Genomic DNA, 18,617 nt, shown 5'->3' on the forward strand with positions numbered 1-18,617 from the left:
GCGATAAGCAACCGGTTAATTTAGGTCAAAGCAGCTTTTGGCTTTACTTGCTGTAACACGTACTCTGACGTTAACGTGCCCCATGTCATGCGCCTGCATGCCGAGAGCGCCCCCTACTGTTCATTCAGCAGACGGCTCAGGACGGGCGGGGTCAATAAATGCGCTCTCTCTGTTCGCAACCTTCCATTGGTCACTCCGCTTCCTGTGTTACACTACTCCCCTATTTGATTGGCTACCGTGCTCATCGACTACGTTTCTAATTGGTTGAAATCGTTAATTCTACTGTGGGCTGAGAAGTTGATGAGTGCGTTGCTTCCTGGCTGAGAGTAGAGAGATAGGGGCTGGGCCCACGGTGGAGAAATGGCGAGAATGGTGAGCGAGGTCGCTTCTGGAGAGGAATTACAGAACCCAGAGCTTCAGGCACCGGGTCGGGGCACAGCGAGATGGGGTCCACAGCACGCCGGTGCTCGGGAACTTGCCAATTTGTACTCGCCAGGTGAGTCATTGCGCTGAGTCGCCCCGCGTCTCGGGCTCGGTCGCCCGGTGCGAGTGTTCGTGAGTTGCGTGACACAACGACAGGCGCCGTAGTCACCAAGTAACGATCTGAGACAAACTACCAGAACCACGAGCAGCGGCGGGTTGCGTTCAAGTGCAACAACCAGCCAAAGAGCCACTGCTGCGTGGTCGCTGCGGACGCGGTGCTGCTGTTTGTTACACAACGGGAATCATGTGAGATTGTCAGAATTGGTGTTTGGGTCGTTGTTGTGCTGTGACGTTTCCAGCATCAGGCAGAGGTTACAAGAACCTGCTGCTGCTTCAGGCTCAGGAGCCACATTTGGACATGGAGCCGCTTTGACCTTTCATAGCAGCGCTGTCGCAGCTCCAAGACTGAAACTTAGGGTTAAATAGTTTTTAGGTATTTAGTAGCAGTGGCGGATAATATGTGAATGGGGTCCTGGGTCGGACAGGTAAGAGGCCCCCCACCCCTGATATGCGATTTAGTCATTTGTAGTCCCCTTTGCATTAACATTGTGTGATGTTCAGGTTTTTTAATATGACAGTCTTCTTAGAAAGTTATATTCTGAATATGTCCTACCAGCGATGAGCAATCGTTGCCATTTTGTGCTCTAGTTGCACTAACGTGTGCCTGTGTGTGTGCTTCTTCCCTTAAGGCAAAAGATGTCAAGAATGGATAAGTGTTGTCCTCTGCTTCTCTCTCATGGCCTTTAATTTAATTCACCTTCTTGCCAATTTTCATCTGGGGCATTCGTGGTCCATCCTGTTGGGCATTGGTAAGTTAACTGCTGCTTTGTCTTAGTGTTGGTTAGGCTGAATATTTGCTGTAGATGGATTTTCTCAACATTCTTTCTTTTTGCTTCTTCTCCACTCAACAATCCTCAGTCGCAGGAATACTCACGGCAGATTTTGCGTCGGGGCTCGTTCACTGGGGGGCTGATACGTGGGGTTCAGTGGATCTACCCATCTTTGGAAAGGTAATGTATCCAAGAGTTTGTTTGTACAACATGATGAGCTTTTAAAATGATGTGTTTCTGTACCATGTACCCTTTTAATGTCTGATCTGTCTTGCAGGCCTTTATACGGCCATTTAGAGAGCATCACATTGACCCCACAGCTATCACTCGTCACGACTTCATTGAGACCAATGGTGACAACTGCATGCTGACCATAATCCCTCTAGCAAACATGGCCTTCAACTTCCTTACCCTGTCCCCTGGTAGGTTTTGTATAAACAAAGGGAGTCTGACATTCCAAGCAAAAACGCTGTAATCGGATCTAATGTAACCCTGCAGAGGTCAAATGAGTTCATGTTGCTTCTCCTCTTTTAATTGCAGGGGAGATTTACCACTCCTACCCCTGGTACTGCTACTTGTTTGCACTAGCCATCTTTGTGACCTTGACCAACCAGATTCACAAGTGGTCGCACACATACTTTGGTCTGCCTCGTTGGGTGGTGTTACTACAGGACTGTCACATCATCCTTCCCCGCAAGCACCACCGCATCCACCATGTTGCCCCTCACGAGACTTACTTCTGCATCACTACAGGTTTGTCTTTCATTTCTCTATGTGGTTTTGGCCTACTTTAAGATGAGCGACTTCTCACTGAGTGCTGTGATTCCAGGTTGGTTGAACTACCCTCTGGAGAAGATGGGTTTCTGGAGGAGCATAGAGGATCTTATCCAGAGTGTGACGGGAGAGAAGCCCAGAGCGGACGACCTGAAATGGGCTCAGAAAGTCAAGTAATGCTGCAGGCTGCCTGCACCCTACCTCAGAAGACACTGGCTCCATCCAGGCTTCTCATCCCCTTTTTTGCCTCACTCAAAAAGTAATACATAGGATGAAAAACTAACAGTTTCTGATGCCATAGCTTTAAGTCTTGCACATTTGTCTGTTACTTTTACAAAAGGAGGGCTTTTTTGATGGATTTTCTTTTCCTTCTCACTCAAGGAGATCAGTTTCAATCACAACGTATGCTTAACTTTTCAGATGTCTAATGCAACTCACTGCTTTTTTTAAATTGATTTATGAAGGCTTTTGTTAGAAAGATATGGACAGATACATATGTCTAAAATCATTTGAAAGAAGATTCAACAGTCATTTCTCCTGCAGAGCCACACGTGTGCATTTGAAGAGTTGTTAGATCAAGTTGAGAAAAAGAATTCAGGCTTTAAGGATGCTTTACCAATGCTGACTGCTGAAGTAGGTAAATTACTGTTACATTTATTGTCTTATTGCACATTTGGATTCAACTGGAAGTTCTTTAGACTGCTTTTAATGGAGAGGGGGGCGACCTGTTGTGTCAATACTGGCCTACGCCCATTGTAGTTTATAAACACTTGTTACAGACACAGTCATATCTGTCAGCTGAGTATAGTTATAGCATCGTACTTTACAGCTAAATTGTCACCAAAGTAGTAAACATGTCTAACAGCACAAACTATAGGTTTGAAAATGAACAAACCAAAAACTATAAAACTAAAACTGTTGCGTAATAAGATTCTAACCTGGAATTTTCATTGGAACGTCTTGACAGTCAGTTATCTGACCCTTGAAACAAACTGATAATGATGTGTATAACTGTAGTCAACGTTGATGCTTGACTAATACTTTACCATCTGAACACCCATTTGTGTGTTCAGATGGGTCGGTCTGGCCCGGTAGAGCAGACTATTCACATTATCATGTAGCTTCTGTGACGAGCATTTCTAATTTTAAACTCCTGGTAAGAGGATGGTTTCAGGAATGGGGCACATGGAGTTTTGTCACACTGCCTTACACACCAGAGATGCAGTAGTTGTCTTTCTTTTGTTGCATTTGCTGCACTTATTTGTGTTGTTCTAATACAGTTTCAGTCTTTCTGGGGTTTGTGCCTGAGTTAATCAGACACACAGACTCCAGGGTCATGTGCCAACTGCATTTAACATCGCATTCACTCCTCACATCTTGCCATACTTTTGTATTGGAGGGGCGTTTCAGAGTGTAACATTCCCTTTGATTAACACTGTCACAGTTAACTGTCTTTGTAACTGTGACAGGCAGAAGTGGTGATGTTCCAAGGGCTTTAATGAAGGCTAATGATGCAGGAATTTCTTCACTCCTATAGAGTTTATGTAACTAAGGTGTGGTCAGTAACTTGTAAGTGAGTTGTACAGCAAAGAACTATGCATTGTCATAAGAAGCCCTTAAACATACCTCATAAATCATCTGATTAGGTTCAAATGCCTTTCCTTTTCTTATAGCTCACACATTTCGGAAGAAGCAAAACTGGAGCTCAAAATTTTAGCTACTTGATAAACTGCATGACAGAATCAAGTAATTAAGTTGGCACACGCATGAATGCAAACAGCATGTTGGCTTGTGCAAGCAATACACTGGGTCACCAGCTTTCCTTTGAGGTTCTGTAAAGTAGACACCGGCTAGAGATGACTGTTCAGATTAAAATATAGTTTGGATTTCGAAACATGACTCTGAACTGTGACCAAAGGGTCCCAGGGTTTAACCGCCCAAACGTCATTCCAAGGAAATCCTGGCAAAGGTTCTGTGGTTTACTCTAATCCTGATCAGTTGGGTTGACCAGGTGTTCTAGTCAAAATAGTTCAAATAAAGCAAACAACTTACTGATAGTAATTTTTAAGCCAAAATTATGTTTTATATTGTAATATTATAGTTCTAAATCCTTTTGTGCTTAATTATATGTATTCATCCTAGGTCAACAGTGCACATTGCATAGTAGAGTATTGTGAAAAGCAGTTTGTTGTGAACTAGGCATTGTAATATATTCTGCTAAATGGATGGCATTACATGTCACTGCTCTGATGTTAAAGGCCTCCACTCTAGTTTTACTGCTTTGTCAGGATATTAGGTACTGTACTGTTTGGACACTGCTGACGGCCATCAGTAGACAGAAGCCATGTTTTATGTAGGATATTTGGCTCTGCTGAATGTTTTAGTGATCCAGGAAATTGATTATTTTCAAGAACGTAAAATAATAAGTAAATGACATTTTGTAGCCTTGAAACACTACAAAATAGGACAACAGCTAATTATAGGAAGGTTTAAAGTACTAGATGTGCCATAATTAGTTTAAATATTGATAAAACTGACATCCTTGCTTCAACAGCATATAGTTAACAACCCATGCTGCTGATGAGTTTTGGAATAATCTGAATTATTTTTGTCTTAATGTGGAGTCTGAGGTATATGAAGCTTTCATTTAACATGCACTGAATTATTCCTCACACTTAAAGACCAGATCTGAAGTTGGTGGTTAAAGATGTGCTATATTGTAGCCATATTACAATAGATTTAGCCTGGACACTTATTTATTAGGGTAACGTTTGTGAATAAGCTGTGATTGTTTTTCCTGCTTGGAGACAATGGGCTTTCATCAGTGGCGGTTAAAGGGTGTTTTGTGACAATGTGTGATTAACTTAATATCTTCCCATTGGAAACAATTTTGTAAAAGCAAATGGCCTTGTTAATTGGTCTGGGCTGTTTGACATACTGTGTTGAAAGCTTCTGTAATAATCCCTGAATTTTCTTTTTAATTGAACTCTTATCTTCTCCCTGATTGACGGATTCAATGTAAATCTTGCCAGCGATATTGGAACACAGTTCTTTTGATTGCCCTCCATTCGCCTCTCTTCTTCTGAGGCAAAACCCATATGGATGTTGTTGTAAATTTGCTGGTGGTGATGGAATTTCAGATATCAAAATAACGCCTTGATGCCTTTTTTGTCCTCCTTTTGGGGGACTTGCAATGTAATATATTAAACTGTATTTATAAATAAACTAAATAAAAACGTATTACTACTTCCTGTCATTTCTAATGTGTCAGATTTTGATTTTGTTGTGGTCTCAGTCTTTATATTGTGACTTTTCCTTGTGTGTACTAGCACACAATAAATGTTATTAATAATTCGTGTTATTTTACCATTATAGTTTAGTAAGACCCATTTTTAGATGCTTACTAGTTAGTGGCTAACGACAACAAAGTAAGCGATGCTTTGCGTTTCTTCCACGCGCACGTACTGTTGGCTACAATAGCAAACGTGCGTGCGCGCTCCCGCTGTGTAGCGACAAGATGGCGGTCGCCGCCGGATCAGGTAAATGTCCGAGAGAAATTAAATCAGTGTGAGACGCTGTGTATAAATAATCGGCTCAGTGAATTTGCAGATTGCAGTTAATTAATAACGTAAAGATGCTGATTATTTGCGAATGCAGCTGTTTGAGGAACAGTCCACGCGAACGCAAAGCTCGAGCCGCTGAATGAATAGGAAGCGATGCTGTTAGCTAGTTAAGCTGAGAGCGTAAAATAAAGGAGGAGCGCAGTGAGACCGCAGAGAGGAATTTCCCCATAGATTTTTAATCGTGAAATTCCTTACGGCGTTATCTATGCGTGTTAAATAAAATGTGGCACCCCGGCTTTGTTTTAATCATGTCATTTAGCTGGGTAACCGTGTTCAGCGCAGACGCTAGTGAACCACAGCACCGCCAACCTCACGTCCGGAAAAACCTTCACTATTTTCCGTCTGCATTGTTTTAACGTTAGCAACTGAGTCTAAAAACAGGTGTAGCCCGAACAGGCTCTTTCGGTTTCAATGACATCGAAAGCCGTGGGTGCATCAATATTCAGCCTTTGTGCCCGGTTAACGTCAGGCTGTTTATCACGAACAGTGACTGGATTTCCTGAGGCTGACTGCAGCTTCATCAAGAAAACATGTCTATGTCGAGTCCGGCGAGGACACCCGAGCGGCCGGTAAACCGAGCTTAATTGCTGCTGCAACAGCTGGCAGTGTCACAGTTTGTGTTTGCATAGCTCAGTAACAGTGCAGCACCACTGCAGAGGCCAGATGATGCAGCATCATCCGGCCAGATGCGAACGGTAAATAAGGAGACACGGCCAACGTCTAATATGAACGAAAAGCTAATAATAGCAGGTCAACTAAGGCCTTTCTGTGAGTATGTGCGTCTGAGTTGCGCCACCACCGGATCATACCTCTATAACTGCAAGTCACTGTTGGCAGCTCTTGCAAATGGACAGTTTGATTAGCTTGGCGGGCACCTCACACCACTTGTGCTGTTGGAAATGTGTTCGTGTGAGGATAACTAGTGTTGCTCTGGTGTGTTTGTCCACAAACAGGCGTTAAAGTTCCCCGCAATTTCCGGCTCTTGGAAGAGCTGGAGGAAGGCCAGAAAGGTGTTGGAGATGGAACAGTGAGCTGGGGTCTGGAGGATGACGAGGACATGACTTTAACACGATGGAGAGGTGTGATCCTCGGCCCTCCAAGGGTGAGTGGAGCAAGGATCACAGACATGTAGCCCGAAAGTCTTTGATTTGTGTCTGTTCTCTCTGTGTGCCAGTCACACAGACAGAACCACCTAACATTTATAATTGTTGTATACTGCTGTGCATAGTTCCTCTTCAAGTTGCAAAGCACATGCACAGTATCTAGACACAGTTTCAAGTGTCCGTTGTAAAAACGCAGCTCAAGTCCATAACCTGTAAAACAGCTCAGACTATTAACTGTTGGAATCTAAAGGTTTACTCCCTGTAAAGCTTTGTAAGAATATAGTCAGGGCGTGAACTAAATTTTGTGTGCTGCCCACTCATACCTCACTACCTGTGTCTATCCACAGACAAGCTATGAAAACAGGATGTACAATCTGAAGGTTGAATGTGGGCCAGGGTACCCAGAGTCACCGCCATTTGTCAGATTTGTGACCAAGATAAACTTGAATGGCGTGCACAACTCCAACGGTGTGGTATGTAAATCTTGTAGAACAGTCGTTAGTCTGGTTATTCATGCATGCAGCAGTCATTAGTGTTTCTAAAATACACAGTAGTGTGCCGGAAGCTATTCTTATATTGAAATACAACTGGGTTTTGCTTTTAATTTGAGAGAGACTATTTGTGGGTCTGAGTAATTGTGTGATCTTTTTTGTAGATTAGCGGCTGATCTGCATGGATGAGATGCTTTTAGATTAGTTCCACTCAAACCCTTATTTTTATTTGTTTAGGGGCTCAACATGATGACAGGTTACTTTCCATGCTGTGGACTATTTTTTTTTTTCAAACAGTGTAAACACAATAGGCAGCAGGGAGAACACTGGGATTAAAAACTTTACTATAAAATGACAGTAAATGATGTTTAACATCCCTTAATTGGAGGGACAATAAACTGCAAACATCCCATAACAATGCAAAATATCCCAATTTTGTTCATTTTAGAAAGTTTAAAATTGTGTCAGGGGGAACAGCTCAGGTTTAAGTGGGCTCTACACACATTGTGTGATGTGCAGCATCTTGTTCAGCCCTTATTTGTTCTCCGTTACACAGGTTGACATGCACGCGGTGACTGCGCTGGCTAAGTGGCAGAATTCCTACAGCATCCGGATGGTGCTGCTGGAGCTGCGACGGCTCATGACCTGCAAGGAGAACATGAAGCTTCCTCAGCCACCTGAGGGCCAGATCTACACCAACTGCTAATTTTGCCTCCATCATTTTTCTCGTTTTATTTTTAGGTTTTTTTTTTACCCTCCCCCCACTTGCTTTCGTCCCTTTTTTTTCTCCATTTCCTGTCATGTGACATTCCACCTCTTGCCAGCACCTTGGCTGAGTGAACACACAGCGCAAGTAAACAATAAAACATACATGCAGACATTCATACACATCTGTGCACACATGCATATCTATATATCTGTACACACCCATGTATTGACCATTTATGAGTCATTACAGGCCTCAGCCCCCTTTTTCTTCCATCACTGGAGCTCTGGGTGGACTTGTGTTGAGGCAGGCGGAGTCCTCAGTCCACATCAGATATGACCATTCGAATACTGTACATCTTACTAATCTTTTTTTTTTATTATTTGTTAAAAATGCAGACTGTACAATAACATAAATAATCTTATTGAGTGTACCCCTTTGTGTGTCTCATTATTGGAACACCGAAAACAGAATCTTATCATAATCTCAAATAAAGCTGTAGCTGTTAGGTGTACATATAAATCTTCATAGACGTTTGTCATATTTATACCACATCCCTCAAGGTTGTTACCTCTTCTCGCCTTGTGTAACGTCAGTGGAGTCATCTGACTTCTTGCTACTTGATGTGAACTTTCTTAATGTCTTTTATAAATTTCACTTCATTCTTTTGTGTCGTCAGCATTTGTTAGTTTTTTCTACATGATGACCTGTCTCGTGTACATTTATTCCCATGACTTGACTTAAAGGCACAGTTCAACATGTTAGGCAATACACTGACTTAATCTCTTGCCTCATGTTAATACTGATACAAGTAGACTGTAGTAGTAGTACAATGTAGTAATTTATGTTAACGTTCAGTACCTGCTAGTATTCAGTCCCCTTTTGTTATCAATTGCAGTTTTAGAACAACTGGAACACCATAGTAGTGGTTTGTTCACTGTTGACACATTCAGCAGTTACAGAGCAAATGATCCATCAGTAAGTTGACTTTCAGCTGTTTTTAAGTGAAATATTTTGCTCTGCAGCAGCTAAAAGTGTTGCAAGTTTTTACCAGCTTGTTTGCTTTGTGTTGATGGTGACCTCAGACTGGAAAAGAAACATATAACATAATTTCCTGCAGGTTATTTCAAGTAAATCACTCTCTTCATCAAGTGACATTGTAGTATGTGAACTGTGAATCTATAAATATGGATCATAGTTTGAAGTGAAACAGTGGCTCAGGATATGTCACATTTGTTACATACATGAAGATGATCCATGATGATACTATTTGAGTAGAATCCCCAGAATTTGAAATACGTTCTTCTTACCAGTACAAACTACCAGTATATCATTAGATTAGTAACAAGTTAATTTCAACTGCTAAAATTAGTTAGTTTCTGTATATATTTTGCTACATCCCTTCTTTTGCCGATTCTAGTTTTGCTTATTATTTATCACGTCATTGTTTAATTTCATTCAGTTCTGTTGTTTTAATGTTCTGCATATATAAATGACAATATTACACTGACGTGTACTAATGTTACTGCACCTCCCCAGTGATACACCTCAGTGGTTTTACTTTAAGGTTTTTAACAGAAGCGTTAAAGAAGGAAGGCAAGTTAAAAATAGTGAATGTTTATCTAAATGCCCAGAGTCGCTCGCTGTGTTCTAATCAAAAGCAGAACTGAGAGGTTCCACAGTAGTTGTGAAAGAAAAGTGAGACCATGGGGCGTGAACATCTGCTTGTCTGCCCAGAAACCAAAACAAAATCAGTCTTACAGAAATGCTTGAAATAATATTTATTGGAGCATACTGAATATATCGCCAAAGTTATATTAAATTCATCATTTCTGACAAGACCACAAATTGAACTAGACATTTTTAAAATGACTTGTTCTGCTATGACAATATAAATAATTAACATATAGAGATGACATACAAGCAAAACTATTATGTATGTTTGGTATTTTTAACCATCAAAACAAATGAAAGTAAGAGAAAATACTTTTCATAACATGAAGTTTGAAGTCATCACAGCAGATGAACTGATTATTGTTGTAACATTCGTCCTCTGACTTTTCCTGTAGCACCATCATCAGGTATTTCATTAAACAGCATGCGTAGCAGATGATGCAGACACGTTCTCATGCTACGCAGCTCTTTGTTCTATGCATGATTGCAGAATTCATTCCAAAACAATATCCACATATTTTGGATGGTTTACAATAAAAAAAAAAACAACAAAAACACAAAATACACTTGTGTCCTGGGAAAAACAGAAGTACAGGCAGTGTGATGGTTACAACACTGTTATTACTAAGGAGGAATGAAGAAGTGGTAACTTCTCTGGAATCATTTGTTAGCTCAATCAATGTTACAACACATATTGTATCACGCACCAGGAAACCAGCAGGAGGCGTGGCCCCTCACGAGGTCGTGTGAAAAAGCCACTGTCCTGCTTAACTATTAGTATAACTTAAGTCTGAATGTATAAATGATTCCCCAGCTGACTGTCGTTACATCCTGGCGTCATTTAAAATCTGCTCAATTAGCCTTTAACCCTTCCTGTTTGCTGTGGTAGCTGGACGAGTCCCAATGGATCGCTTCAGCACTCACAAGAACATAACACATGATTATTCCTCTGCAAATCCTGTTAGCGTCTGTTGTCAGAGTTGTAAGTCAATTAGATGGTTAAAGCTTTACCACTTCATTGATCCCCTTGAAGGCGAAATCCATATGTCACAGCAGCATGGAGACAATAGAATGAATGTGGGATATAGCTCAGCATTCAGTGGGCGGCAAAGTTTGTGGGTTTATGAGAACCCATGAAATAAGGAAGTTAGGTGTTTGTAACTGACCCACTGATAAGGAGATGCTCAGATAGTGCTCACCACACGGTAATAAAAAACATGCCCTCAATAGATTCAACCCAGCTCTGACTGTGAATGAGTCCAACGTGGCTTTTAATAATGATCCCATCTGATGCTTCAGCCCGTCTCACACACACACACACACACACACACACACACACACACACACACACACACACACACACACACACACACACACACACACACACACACACACACACACACACACTTGTGTTGCGTCAAGGACGCCTGACTTTTTATTGACCTTACCTAATTGACACGTGGGTGCAGCGGAGGCGGCTCAGCGCTCCACGCGCTGCCTATGGACTCTGACCCGGAGTCATGAAGCGCGTGTGCGCGGCGGCGCTCAAAGGAGGTCTGAGAATAACCTCATTAAAGTCCGGTCGGCACCTGCAGGGACCGAGGACACTGGTGAGTGCGCGTCCACGGGCCTCAGCATGTAAGTCGTCCTGCTGCAATGCCTCCGCTCTGTCTTTGGAACCAGGTCCGGCCCGTGTGAGCCGTCATGGCGCTGCCCGTCCACCTGCTGGCCTGCGCCTTCGGCCTGGGCTCCTGGGTGGCAGTGAACGGCCTGTGGGTGGAGCTGCCGCTCATGGTCACCAGTCTGCCCGAGGGCTGGGAGCTGCCCTCCTACCTGAGCGTCCTCATCCAGCTGGCCAACCTGGGCCCTCTGGCCGTCACCCTGGTGCACAAGCTCCGCCCGGGTCTCCTCAAGGAGCGCTTGGTCATCTACAGCCTCCTGTGCGTGGGCGTCCTGGCCTGCGTCCTGCTCGCCTTCCTCTGGGACCGGACGGCCGCCGTGGCCGGGGCGCCGCACAGCGTCGCCTTCTTCAGCATCACCTTCTTCCTCTCGCTGGTGGACTGCACCTCCTCCGTCACCTTCCTGCCCTTCATGACGCAGCTGCCGGCCACGTACGTCACCACGTACTTCATCGGCGAAGGGCTGAGCGGCTTCGTCCCCGGAGCGGTTGCTCTGGTCCAAGGCGTGGGCATCTCCCGGTGCCTCAACTCCTCTCAGGGTGGGAACCGCACAGAGGGGAGCCCGTGGGCGTCACGCACAGAGTACCTCCCCCCGCGCTTCTCCACCGGCGTGTTTTTCGTCACCTTAGCCGCCATGATGTGCGTGAGCCTGGCTGCCTTCGTGGCACTCAACAGGCTCCCGCGGACGTACGAGCTGTCGACGGAGGCGCTCGCGCCGCACGCCGTGGCCTCGGTGGCCTCCGGCCTGGAGGACGCTGCAGCCGGGGCTCATGCAGACGCCATGAAACAGGGAGGGGGGGCCTCGGAACACTCCAGGTTCCAGCTGGGCCTCATCTACTTCCTGGTGCTGTGGGTGAACGCGGCCACCAACGGCCTGCTGCCCTCCGTGCAGACGTACTCCTGCATGCCCTACGGGAACCTGGCCTATCACCTGTCCGCCGCGCTGGCGTCGGTGGCCAACCCAGTGGCCTGCACCGTAGCAATGTTCCTCCCAAACAGGTACGAGCCTGTGTTGTGCACAGAATCACGACTTTTCAAGTCTTTTATGAAAACAATAGTCAAGGAAATACTAGAAATGCTGCCAATGACCAGCAGTTTGCTCTCAGGTCGCTGCTTTTTCTGGGCGCGCTGACGCTGTTGGGGACGGGATTTGGCAGCTATAACATGGCGATGGCAGCTATGAGTCCGTGTCCGCTGCTGCAGGGATCTGTGTTTGGGGAAATTATCATTGTAAGTAATATATATATATATATATTACATGTGACAAAGTCCATATTTCTTATGAAATCCATGATTATTTGCTGTCGTGTCTGATAATATGGTAACATATCGTAACAACGTAGTTTGTCTGGAAATGATCCTATGTGAGAAGCTGATTGGCTTTTTTGTACAAAGGAAGTGGAACTTCCCATGAAGTGGCTGTTGCGTTATGACGAGTCATGCATAGTTTGCAGTCTTGACCGCTGAATGAGGTCTTATGCACAGTACACATTGGAATGAGGAGTATACACTAACAGAAGCTGCTCGGAACCACTATCACAGCTAACTGCATACAAATCTAGTGAAACCTTTTTCCTGGAATTTCCCAGGATTTGCTGGCACGGATTATGTGACAAATGAATTTGGAAACCGAAAAGAAAGCAGGGAATAATTAGCATTAACATTCATAAATCAAGTCTATTACTGAGTCCTCATTGTTCTGCGTTCCTGATTAGGTGCTGTCATGGCTTCTCTTCACTGGACTGCTGACCTACATCAAAGTCATGGTGGGCGTCATCCTGCGGGACCGAAGCCACAGCGCCCTGGTCTGGTGTGGAGCTACAGCACAAGTGGGTTCACTGGTCGGTTCCATCACTATGTTCCCACTGGTGAATGTGTTCCAGCTGTTTAAGTCAGGAGACATCTGCAACACTGAGTGTCCCCTATGACATTTAACCTGAGAACGACAGCAAGGAGGCGTGATGCATCTTACTGTGTAGCGTGTTGGAACACATGCATGTTGATAGTCATGGTTCAATAAAGCATGAGGTTAGAATATCCCACGCTGGGTTAAAAAAGTATAAATGAAAATTTCCTGACCCAGGTATATAATCACAGGATCTTTATTATAATCATAAAACACAGTGAATACACCTGTGCATCTAAAAAGGTGTCTAGGAGTCATGATTCTATTCCTATAGGGGGCTCAATATTAATAATTTGTAATAGTAATTTGTTCTGTAGAGGTTAAACTCTTTATATGTATATATTCTGAAGAAGTATTACTCCTTTGAGTTCATGAGCAGAGGACCTCGCCTCAACGCTCATCTCTGACATTTGTATTTCTTTGACTTTTATTTTGTAGCAATGCTAAAAAGTGAAGTCTCTGCTTTGGCCACTAGGTGGCAGGAGCACACTTCTGTATAAAGCCGTGTTTGCGTTTACAGGTTGCATGTGACCGACACAGATCCTGGTTCATGAAAGCTCCAGATTGAGTGCTTTTAAACGCCTGAACTGAACTGAACACGTGTTCGGGCAACTCAGGTCATTGTAAATATCATAAAGATCATTGTGTGCAACAACAAAACAGAACAAAAGTGAGTACTTTCATTTTTTGTGTGCAGCATTGAGTGTTTAAATTTGACGCCACCATCACATATTCCACCAGACAGTTTCACTTCTAATTAAAGAAAGAAAGAGCAAAAAAACAGAACCCCACAACAGTCAGACAACAATCATCCCCCAAGATGCTCCTGCTTTTGGTTGACGCAGGGAGGCCGGTCATCATGGGAACGCGAGAGGGGTTTCCCATCAGCAGCTGTGTCGGCTCCCTGCACCCCCACCCCCACCCCCTTTGCCCTTCAGCAGGAGAGCGAGAGGTTCCCCGGCCTGGGTCTGTGGGGAGGCGCGGAGCGGGGGGGAGGAGGAGGAGGTCTCTAATTAGCGCTGATCAGTGGGGGACGAGGCTGTTGCTCCTGCCGCTGGTCACTGGGGAGCGTCGCTGACCTCGGCGCCGCGTAACAACAATAAGACACGGAAAAGGGAAAAATAGGGCAGAATTAGCCCCGCGCAGCCTCCAAGGCCGCGCATCAGCGCAGAGCGGGCGCAGATGGGCCGTTCGCACACGGATTCGTTGAATCCACAGCGCAGGACGTGAAGGAGGATGCCTTTATATGCAACGTTAATCGGCACCAACCATACGTCACGTTTACTATGTGTGTGCGTGATATGAGTCAAACCAGGCGCCGCTGCGTCGTTCCCAACGCGACCTTGAGGACGCACAGCGCGTGCGATCAGACGGAGCGCCACTGAGCCTCGTGCGCCGCCGTCCTCCACTGGCGCTCGCGCTTTTGTGCGGCGACGAAACAAAGCGGCGCCGAGAAGTGTGTATAATTTTCGCCGCGAGTGTCAGATGGTGCCGCGGCGGCTCCAGCTGGTCAGGAGGGGCCGCGGCCACCTGGATGCCGCGTCCCGCTCCTGTGAGATCCTGCAGTCTCCTCCGCCGCGCGAGCACGGCTCTGCGGAGCCACTGAGAGGTCCATCTGCTCAGGACGACGCCTCCCGAGGAGCCCCGACCGCCGCGGCTCCCCACGGGCCGCCCCCCCCCCCCCTCCCCCCACCCACCGTGCCTCTCAGCTAAATGAGCAGCGTGTCAAATGGAAGGAGGATTTAGCCTTCCTTTAACTGGATAATGAATTCGCGGCGCCGTGATGCGATGAGCGCGCGGAGCCGCGTGCGTCTGCTGAATCGACAGATATGTCACCTGTGTCTGACATTTGGGGCGGGGCTCCTCGCGGCCGCCGTTCGGACGGGACACGGCGTTTTCGGGTCAAAAAAGGAAAAAAAAAGGAGGGGAAGAGACAGGAAACAAAGCTGCGAACGCTCGCGCTCCTGACGGATTTTGGCAGCTGACGTTCAGGTGAACAGCTTGTGGGTAAACCAGTTGCTGATGCGTGCACTCTCTCTCTCTCTCTCTCTCTCTCTCGTCCATTTCCCCGCACACATCTCCTTCAGTAAATGCCGTCCATTTATTTGGAATTGGATGTGACGGCCCTCTGTCATCTCGAGCAGACAGTGACGCGCCGGGGCCCACTCCTCGTTTTCTATCAGCAGGTATTGATGTTCCTTTAATGAAGTGCCGAGCACTCCACCCTCGGAAGAGACGGGTCTGTCAGCATATGTAAATGCATCCTGCCTGTCATTGTTGTGGAGGGTTCAGCATGGGTCAGCACGGATCCCCCCTCTGGGAACCCTTTGTTCTGGGGCCCAACTGTGCCACATGGGGGGACCAATTACAGCGCTGCACACCAGGACGGGGGGTGCAAACTTGTTACCCTGCTGCAGTGAGCTAATTATTACTTTCACACTGTGGCTAGCATAGAGCGCTACGCTTGGGGCCGCTTGTCCGTGTCCACGCTTTCATCTCCAGGAGCTGATATTGCGACTGGAAGCGTTATTATCACAGTTTGGGGAGAGGTCGTGCTTATTTTCCACTCATAAACAGCCACTAAAATACCTCAATCCCGGCGGAGCTCCTTTGCATTGTCAATGCAAAGGCAATTTACGGGCCGCCGACTGCCAACCGCGTAACCTTGATGTGGTGTCAAGAAATGATTTATGAAAATGCATCCCGCCCGCGCCGTCCCAGGCGAGACCTGGCTGGACCCGGAGTGTTGACACAAAGCCCATATGGCAGCGGCAGCAGCCTCTCGCCGAATTATCATTCATATCATAACATCTCAACAAGCTTTTGTTCCCGGTTCCTGATGAGACGCTGGCAGTCTGTTTCTCATCAGGAGCCCGACGGGTCTCCAGCCGGCGGCTAAGTGTTCGAGAGGATGCTGCGACTCTGGGGGGGTGAAGCCACCTGAGCGGTAAGAAATGACCAACCACCCCCCCCTCCCCCCTCTCCCCCCGCGTCCAGCCGAGTCCCCCCCCCCCCCCGGTGACCGGTGTAGCCCAGCTGCCGGAGCCTAGCGGTCCCCCTCGTGTGTGTGGGGCCAGTCAAGTGGAAAATGGCCGCCACTGAGAGAGCCCACTTTAGAGAGCCATCATCCTTTGAAGGGGCAGGATGGCCTTTGACAGCCGCAGTGTTAACACGGAGCCCACACCGCCGCCGCGCCGCTATTATCCCGTCCACCGCAGCACGGGGAGCGGGGAGCGGATCAAAGCGGGGCCCCGTCGGACCAGGCCGCGGTCGGGGGCGTCGGCGCCGCCGTGGGCGGACGCGACGCGGGGTCCGTCGACCCGGTGCACGACTTTTAGCCAAGAAGTCACCCGCTGGTGTTTTTGCCGGCGACGTTTGCCTCGTGCTGTCATCTCTGGGCCACAGGTGCCTTTTAGCATTCACCCGAGTGAAGACGCAAGCGAAGCGGCACAGGATAGTGTGTAACCAACCCAGTGTATGTCATGAGCATAAAAAGCATCTATATAACCATCTATATCATTTCTGTGTTTTTCCTTATGTCAGTAAATCCCATAAATGATCGTTAAACGACATTTAGCCCCAAAGACTCGTGTTTTCATGTCAAAAGCATTTAGCGCTTGGAGAACAATGGGGTGTGTTCAAATCTGTGACTCCCGTTCGGAACACGCAGCTAAGCAGCTGAGAAAAATAGTAATTTGCTCATTAGCTGATGCAGCGGGCTCTAATCCACCTCTGACTTTATGCAACGCGTGCGGCCAAATTTATGGATTCAGGTTGGATCAGCGGCAGATGAAAGCTGAGAGCGCTTCATCCGGCTTTGCTCCGCGTGGCGCCGCTCCAGCGCGCGCGCGCGCGCTCGCTCGCTCGCTCCGGCGGCCGCGACTTCAACGCAGGTCGCGCAGCTCCGGCCCGCGTCGCTGCGGGACACGCGCGGAGCCTCCGCCGAGCAACAGTGATTTTAACCGCAACAAATGGTCGAGGTCCGTCATTATCCAGATTTCTGGTGAAGGGATCATTACCTGCCACAGATGCCACTGTTGTTTTGTGTCTCCGTTTGTCCCGAGGCAAGTCGACCGCGGATACTTGAAAAGAGCAGGAGGCGCCTTTGTGGAGACGCACACCTGATCTTAGCGATCAATTGGCAGCGCTGCCCTCGCGCACGAATCTCGCAGGCTCTGCCTCAAGGGCCTCCATCTGTTGCTGCGAGGAGCCGCGGCTGTGGATGAATGTGCCCGCGCACAGGTTCTGCGGCTACGTGCGGTGACGCGTGCGTGTCGGAGGAGCGGGAATCAGGATCAGGAGTAAGATCACTCATCTAAGTGCATGCATTTGGACTATGGGAGGAAATCCAGGTCAACACCCCTCACAAAGACCCACGACCCCTTAACTCCTCATCCACAGTTCGTTCCACTCATTGTGCTGTTTATATGCCATTACCGATGTGTTATGGTTTCAAATTCAATACTGCTCTCCCCAGAATAGTCATAGATTTTATGAATTATCAATGGAGTTACAATTATGTTACTGAACCCACTCTCTTACGTGGAGTCGGTATTTAGTCATTTCTCACGGAATCCTCAAAGCTAAACTGTTATTCACTGCTTTTATATAGTCTGGTTTATTCCCCAACCTGCCTCTGTAAAATTATAAACAAAAAGCACATATCCTTCAAACATTTACACCACAAGCTATTAACTTTTATGAACCTCTTGGTCTAAAATGCTCGGATCAGTCGGAACTCGTACCGTATTGCACCGGTAGCTATGGATTACAGAGGAATCTCTCACGAGAACGGGAAGTTTGATACTCCTGACCTTGTTCGTATTGAACCTTTTGGACAGATACTGTAACCTGAGTCAGGCTGGGTCTCTGTACATACATGTGCAGATTATATATAAGAAACTGATAAATAATTCACTCACAATGGAAAACAAGCATGTGCTGCCTCCATTCTCTCCACTATGATTAAAACCTTTTTCATTTGTGGTGCACTTGTTTTGAATCCGTGTGACATTTGTATTTGCATTTAATTGGTACCAAAGGACTTGCTGGTTTTTCAGCAGTAACCATGGCGGGTTATTAGGCTTTAATTATTAATATCACCATCTCATACAGATTATCGATCTCTGCTCTGTGAGTAGTTAGACGCTAATGCACCGTGTTCACGCTGCAGCTCTCTCTCCTCGCACGCCCGCACTTTAACGTGATTTACTCGGTTTATGGGGATTCGGTGCAGCAGAGAATGTCATATGCAAAGTTAACCTCTGCATACCTCAGTGGCTCGGTGCCAATTATAAAAGGACACAAACACAGGCCCGGCGTCTGCGATGACGACAACTGGCAAAGTC

The 18,617-nt window shown here is 46.5% G+C and overlaps 3 protein-coding genes across 4 annotated transcripts; all 3 read left to right on the forward strand.

Moving 5' to 3' along the window:
- Nucleotides 1–311: 311 nt before the first annotated feature.
- On the forward strand, nucleotides 312–5,343 carry peds1 (plasmanylethanolamine desaturase 1). The gene is made up of 6 exons (XM_029156153.3): nucleotides 312–496; nucleotides 1,173–1,292; nucleotides 1,402–1,493; nucleotides 1,591–1,735; nucleotides 1,854–2,066; nucleotides 2,143–5,343. The coding sequence occupies exons 1-6, from the start codon at nucleotides 361–363 to the stop codon at nucleotides 2,262–2,264; spliced, it is 828 nt and encodes a 275-aa protein (XP_029011986.1). The 5' UTR covers nucleotides 312–360; the 3' UTR covers nucleotides 2,265–5,343.
- Nucleotides 5,344–5,489: 146 nt separating this feature from the next.
- Nucleotides 5,490–8,443, forward strand: LOC114858659 (ubiquitin-conjugating enzyme E2 variant 1-like). The gene is made up of 4 exons (XM_029156154.3): nucleotides 5,490–5,626; nucleotides 6,664–6,812; nucleotides 7,161–7,286; nucleotides 7,861–8,443. The coding sequence occupies exons 1-4, from the start codon at nucleotides 5,605–5,607 to the stop codon at nucleotides 8,008–8,010; spliced, it is 447 nt and encodes a 148-aa protein (XP_029011987.1). The 5' UTR covers nucleotides 5,490–5,604; the 3' UTR covers nucleotides 8,011–8,443.
- A 2,712-nt stretch (nucleotides 8,444–11,155) lies between these two features.
- On the forward strand, nucleotides 11,156–14,219 carry slc52a3 (solute carrier family 52 member 3). 2 transcript variants are annotated; one of them, XM_029156150.3, is made up of 4 exons: nucleotides 11,156–11,294; nucleotides 11,368–12,362; nucleotides 12,470–12,593; nucleotides 13,079–14,218. In XM_029156150.3, exons 2-4 carry the CDS (start codon nucleotides 11,389–11,391, stop codon nucleotides 13,289–13,291), a joined length of 1,311 nt encoding a protein of 436 aa, XP_029011983.1. In that variant the 5' UTR covers nucleotides 11,156–11,294; nucleotides 11,368–11,388; the 3' UTR covers nucleotides 13,292–14,218. The 2 variants fall into 2 exon arrangements, with proteins under 2 accessions (XP_029011983.1, XP_055366340.1); XM_055510365.1 differs by having other exon boundaries at nucleotides 11,230–12,362; nucleotides 13,079–14,219.
- Nucleotides 14,220–18,617: the final 4,398 nt, after the last annotated feature.

The sequence above is a fragment of the Betta splendens genome, chromosome 7, assembly GCF_900634795.4.
Source record: "Betta splendens chromosome 7, fBetSpl5.4, whole genome shotgun sequence".
Classification (NCBI taxonomy): Eukaryota; Metazoa; Chordata; class Actinopteri; order Anabantiformes; family Osphronemidae; genus Betta; species Betta splendens.